This window comes from Falco biarmicus, chromosome 11 (genome assembly GCF_023638135.1).
Source record: "Falco biarmicus isolate bFalBia1 chromosome 11, bFalBia1.pri, whole genome shotgun sequence".
In the NCBI taxonomy this organism is placed as follows: Eukaryota; Metazoa; Chordata; class Aves; order Falconiformes; family Falconidae; genus Falco; species Falco biarmicus.
The window spans coordinates 12,428,025-12,432,349 of record NC_079298.1 but is presented as its reverse complement, the minus strand read 5'-3'; the positions used below and the strand labels follow the sequence as shown (position 1 = coordinate 12,432,349).

Sequence of the window (4,325 nt, the reverse complement as noted above, 5' to 3'; positions counted from 1 at the left end):
TTGGCCATATTCTGATACTTCTGATTTAAGTCAATGCCTGCTCTGGGAGAAATATGAATCCTCCATTGTTTTCTCCTCAGTTCTCCCAAGGTGAATGAATGGTTCCAGTCATGCCCTTGATTTCTCTTTCCTCCCTGAAGATCTGTGTCTTCTGTGGCAAAAGGCACCTTTCTCTAAGGCTGCGTTTCACCCATTCTCACCTGCTCTCTGTCCTCCAGCCAGCATCTACGCTCTTCTTGTTATCCTCATATCCTCATTTGGGAGAAGGGAAACTGAGGCGGCTTACTCCAGCAGCAGCTGGTCTGTGGCAGACCAGGCACTGTTAGACCCACGATTCCCTGCCTGAGCCCTGGAGAATAGAAGAAGGGACACAAATATCTTCAGGAAAGATAAAGCAAGAACAAAACTACATGCAAACACAAGCAGGAGAATGAGCGATGGTGAGAAATAACCCGATCCATTAATATAAAACCACTAGGAAATGTTTAAATGAAAGGGCTGAAGAATCTTTTCCAAAAGGCTGGGTGGTTTTTCAGTTTAAAAAGGAAGGGAGGAGGAGGATACAGCCTGGTCAAGATCATTTGCCTCCATGGAAAAAGACTTGTGTCCTGCTCCACTGTTGGAGATGCTTTCAATCCGCTTAAAAGTTGAAGGCTGCGATTTTTACTCCATGCTGGACATACGGAGGGGTCTGCCACTGTGTTAAATGGTGTAGACATTTCCAGCTGTCTTCTCAGGACATAAGACATGTAACTACAGTGATCTGGCTGTAAAAGCCCTCCCAGCTTATCCAGCCCACCCTTATGCAGTGGCTCCCTTACCTGTGCCGGGCTGGGCTCTCCCTAGGTGAGCATCTGGCTTAGAGGTGATGCTCAGCAGCAGTGGGTGAGGATGGTGTGAAAGCCCCGTTTTTTTGGTGCCAACAAAGCAGCCAGCAGCCCCCCAGCACTGGTGTGGGCATGTGACATGGATGGGGGGCTGCGGTTCCACCCAGCCGACCTGGAGCGCAGGATGACATCTGGACAGGTTTTCCCTGAAACCTGGCAGGGCTTTCTAAATCCGGTGCCTTCCTTCAGCTTCAGCCATGGGCTCAGTCCCTCTGCAGCGATACAGAGACCCCCGCTTCCCCCCAGATGCCACCCCTCGCCCACCCTGCAGCGGGTACCAGCAGGCAGCCTCGAGCTCTGCTCAGCATTTTCCTTTCCCTCAGGGCAAAAGAAGAAAAAACTTTTCCCAGGATTTCCTTAGCCAGAAGATCTCACCGGGCTGCGCAGTAACTAACCCCAGAGGCTAGGTTTTCAGGAGAAACGCCCGGCTTTGCCGCCGCTGCGTCTGGGGCCGCTTGTGAGCACTTTTCCCAGGGGAAAAAAGCCAACGAAATGCAGCCGAGGGGGGGTCCCGGCGGGAGGTTACCTGTGCTGCTGCTGGGGCCGGCTGCGGCACCAAAGCCGCCCCGGTCCGGCCGCCGGGGCTCGTTTTGTTCGGTTTCTCTCCCGGGAGGAAACACCAGCTCAAGAGCAAGCCGGGCCCGCGGGGAAGGGCCGGCAGCGGAGCCGGCCGCCGCGCTGGCACCCGGGACCCCCGGGGGAGGGACCGCTCGGGGGCATGGCTGCGGAATGGAGCCCTGGGCAGAGGCTGGGGGATTTAGCGTGGGAGACAGGACCCCTCCCCAGGGGCCTTCCCCCTCCCGCCGGGGGAGAGGGGCTGGGGCGGGCTGGGCCCCGCACGCCCCTCCGGGGGGGCGGCCGCCCTATATATTGCAAAGCGGCTCGGGACCGAGCTCCCCATCGCCGGGAGCTGCGGCGGCGCCTGCCCCCCTCCCCTTCCCCTCCCTCTCCCCCCCTTCCCCTCCCCTCCGGGGGGGTCTTTCTCCCGCCGCCCCCCCGCCCCATCCTCCGAGGAGGAGGAAGGCGAGGGCTGTATATGAACGCGGCCGGCTTCCCCTGCCTGCGAGGCATGTGCACGCTGCCGGCGCCCAGCCCCGCTGCCGCGGCCAGCCCCGGCTCCCCCGGGCCACCCCGGGGGTCTCCGCCCGCCGGCCAGGCGCCGCCGGTGAAGCCGGAGCCGCGGGGCGGTGGGGGCAGCCCCCCTCCCCCGCCGCCGCCCCCCGAGGAGCCGCCGCCCCCCGCCGGGGGCCGCCGGAGGAAGCGGCCGGTGCAGCGGGGCAAACCCCCCTACTCCTACATCGCCCTCATCGCCATGGCCATCGCCAACGCGGCCGAGAGGAAGCTCACCTTGGGGGGCATCTACAAGTTCATCACCGAGCGCTTCCCCTTCTACCGGGAGAACCCCAAGAAGTGGCAGAACAGCATCCGCCACAACCTCACCCTCAACGACTGCTTCGTCAAGATCCCCCGGGAGCCCGGCCATCCCGGCAAGGGCAACTACTGGACGCTGGACCCGGCCGCAGAGGACATGTTCGACAACGGGAGCTTCCTGCGCCGGAGGAAGCGCTTCAAGCGCACCGACATCACCACCTACCCCGGCTACATGCAAAACTCCAGCGCCTTCACGCCCCCGCCCGCCGGCCGCCCCGCAGCACCAACAGCACCCTACCCCAATGCCCTCTGCTCGCCTGGTTATGGCCCCCAGCTTTCCAGCACCGTCTTCCACCCCTATGCAGCTGGGGCAGCACCGCCAACACAGCATCCCAGGATGTTCAGCATCGACAGCCTCATCAGCGGGCAGCAGGCCCTGCAGCCCTCGCCGCCCGCTGAGCTGGGCCACCCATCGCTGGGCTTGCCTGGGGCCGAGCTGGCTCCCTCCTGCTCCGCTGGTAGCTCCGAGCCTCCCTGCTTCCAGGCGCAGCCCGTAAGCCCTGGCTTGCTGGGCCGAGCTGGCCCCAACACCCTGGCTTACCCCTACGCCACCTCACCCCCGCACCTGCCCGTGGCACAGGGCAGCTACTCACCCGGCAGCCCACAGCTCTACGGGGCTCCCAACAGACTGGCCCTGCCGGCCATGCGGCCCCCTGCCTGCGCTGAGCACGGTGAGCAGCTCCTGGGGCTCTCCACATCACCCCTCGGCCAGTTTGGCTCCAGCAATGCCTACATGAGGCAGCCCAATTTCCCCGCCGGCCTGGAGCGGTACATGTGATGGGGCCAGGGGGGCTTGGCTGGACACCCCCAGGCTCCCATGAACATTTATGGACACACGGACTTCTCCCCGCTGTGGGAATTGACTGGGGTGGTGTCGGGGGTCCCCGGCCTCTGGCTGTGTTCAGACACACACCTGCGGGGTGACCTAACTCCTCTCTTTCTCAGCTTATTTTTAACTGGAGGCAAGGTTAGCTATTTTCTGCTCCATCCTTTCCTGGAGAAGGTGCTCTCTGGCTGCATCTGCCTGGCAGGGCTTGCTGCACCTGGGGTATGTCCATTCCACACAGCCCGACCCCAGGGATGCCCTCTGTGGCAGGGCATCCCCCACGGGGTGAGGCGGTGCACAACCAGGAGATGGGTATGTGGTGTAACATGCAGGAATTGTCTCACAAATGAGCTTTCTCCTCTCTTCCCTGGGTGCCTTCTATGTAACTGGAATGAAAGTTATCAAAAAAACTCCAACAACAAACGCTAAACCAATTCACTGGATTTTAAAAGAATATTTAAGATGTTTATCATTTCCTTCCCCTGTAGGAAAAAAAACTCCAACCACCCTGCCTACTTCTTTTTACTATTTTTAAAAATAACTTTTATTGTTAGAAAGGACTTTTTTAAAATAAAGCTTTTCCTTCCAACATGTGCAGTGCTGCTGTTCCTCTGGCTCTGGCCAGACCTTGGCGAGAAGAAATTATCAGTCTTGTAACTGGTGGGAGACAGACTTGTGTTGCTGTGTGACACTGCCATGTCTTACATTTTTAGTGACACTTTCTAAAGCTGTCTATTTTATTAAGTTTTTTTTAAAAGTGAATGGTAACTAACCAATGCTGACCTATGCAAAGCTGAAATAAGCTCTCCATCACCTGCAAGGTTTGTCCACACAGCTCTTACTAGACTAGAAGGTTTCCATTTGCACAGCAGGGAATGTGTCTTCTCTTCTCGGAATCCCTTGCAGGTGAAATTCAGATTTAGCACATCAGATTAGGAAATCGTAGCTTTTCTTTCTAGCAACAAAATCCATTAAAATTCCATCCTGTTCACTGGCCAGGCTGCTGCTCTTTATTTACAGGACTGCCAGCCAGAGCGTCTCACCAGGTCTGAAGGCAGAATTCCCCAGCCCCGGATTTAGCTTTTAATTTAAACATCCTCCAGGTAAAAGTGACAAGATAGGATTTCTCTCCTGTTTTTTGAGTGTGTCCTCTGAAGCAGAGCAGTTTCTCCTAGTTCCTG

General features: G+C 58.0%; 1 protein-coding gene across 1 annotated transcript; it reads left to right on the top strand.

Moving 5' to 3' along the window:
* The first annotated feature begins 1,923 nt into the window (after positions 1-1,923).
* Positions 1,924-3,096, top strand: FOXE3 (forkhead box E3). Its single transcript, XM_056355234.1, has one exon. It carries the CDS (start codon positions 1,924-1,926, stop codon positions 3,094-3,096), a length of 1,173 nt encoding a protein of 390 aa, XP_056211209.1.
* Positions 3,097-4,325: the final 1,229 nt, after the last annotated feature.

Coding starts and splice junctions, on each gene's coding strand:
- FOXE3 (XM_056355234.1), top strand. CDS start 1,924: ATGAACGCGGCCGGCTTCCCCTGCCTGCGAGGCATGTGCACGCTGCCG.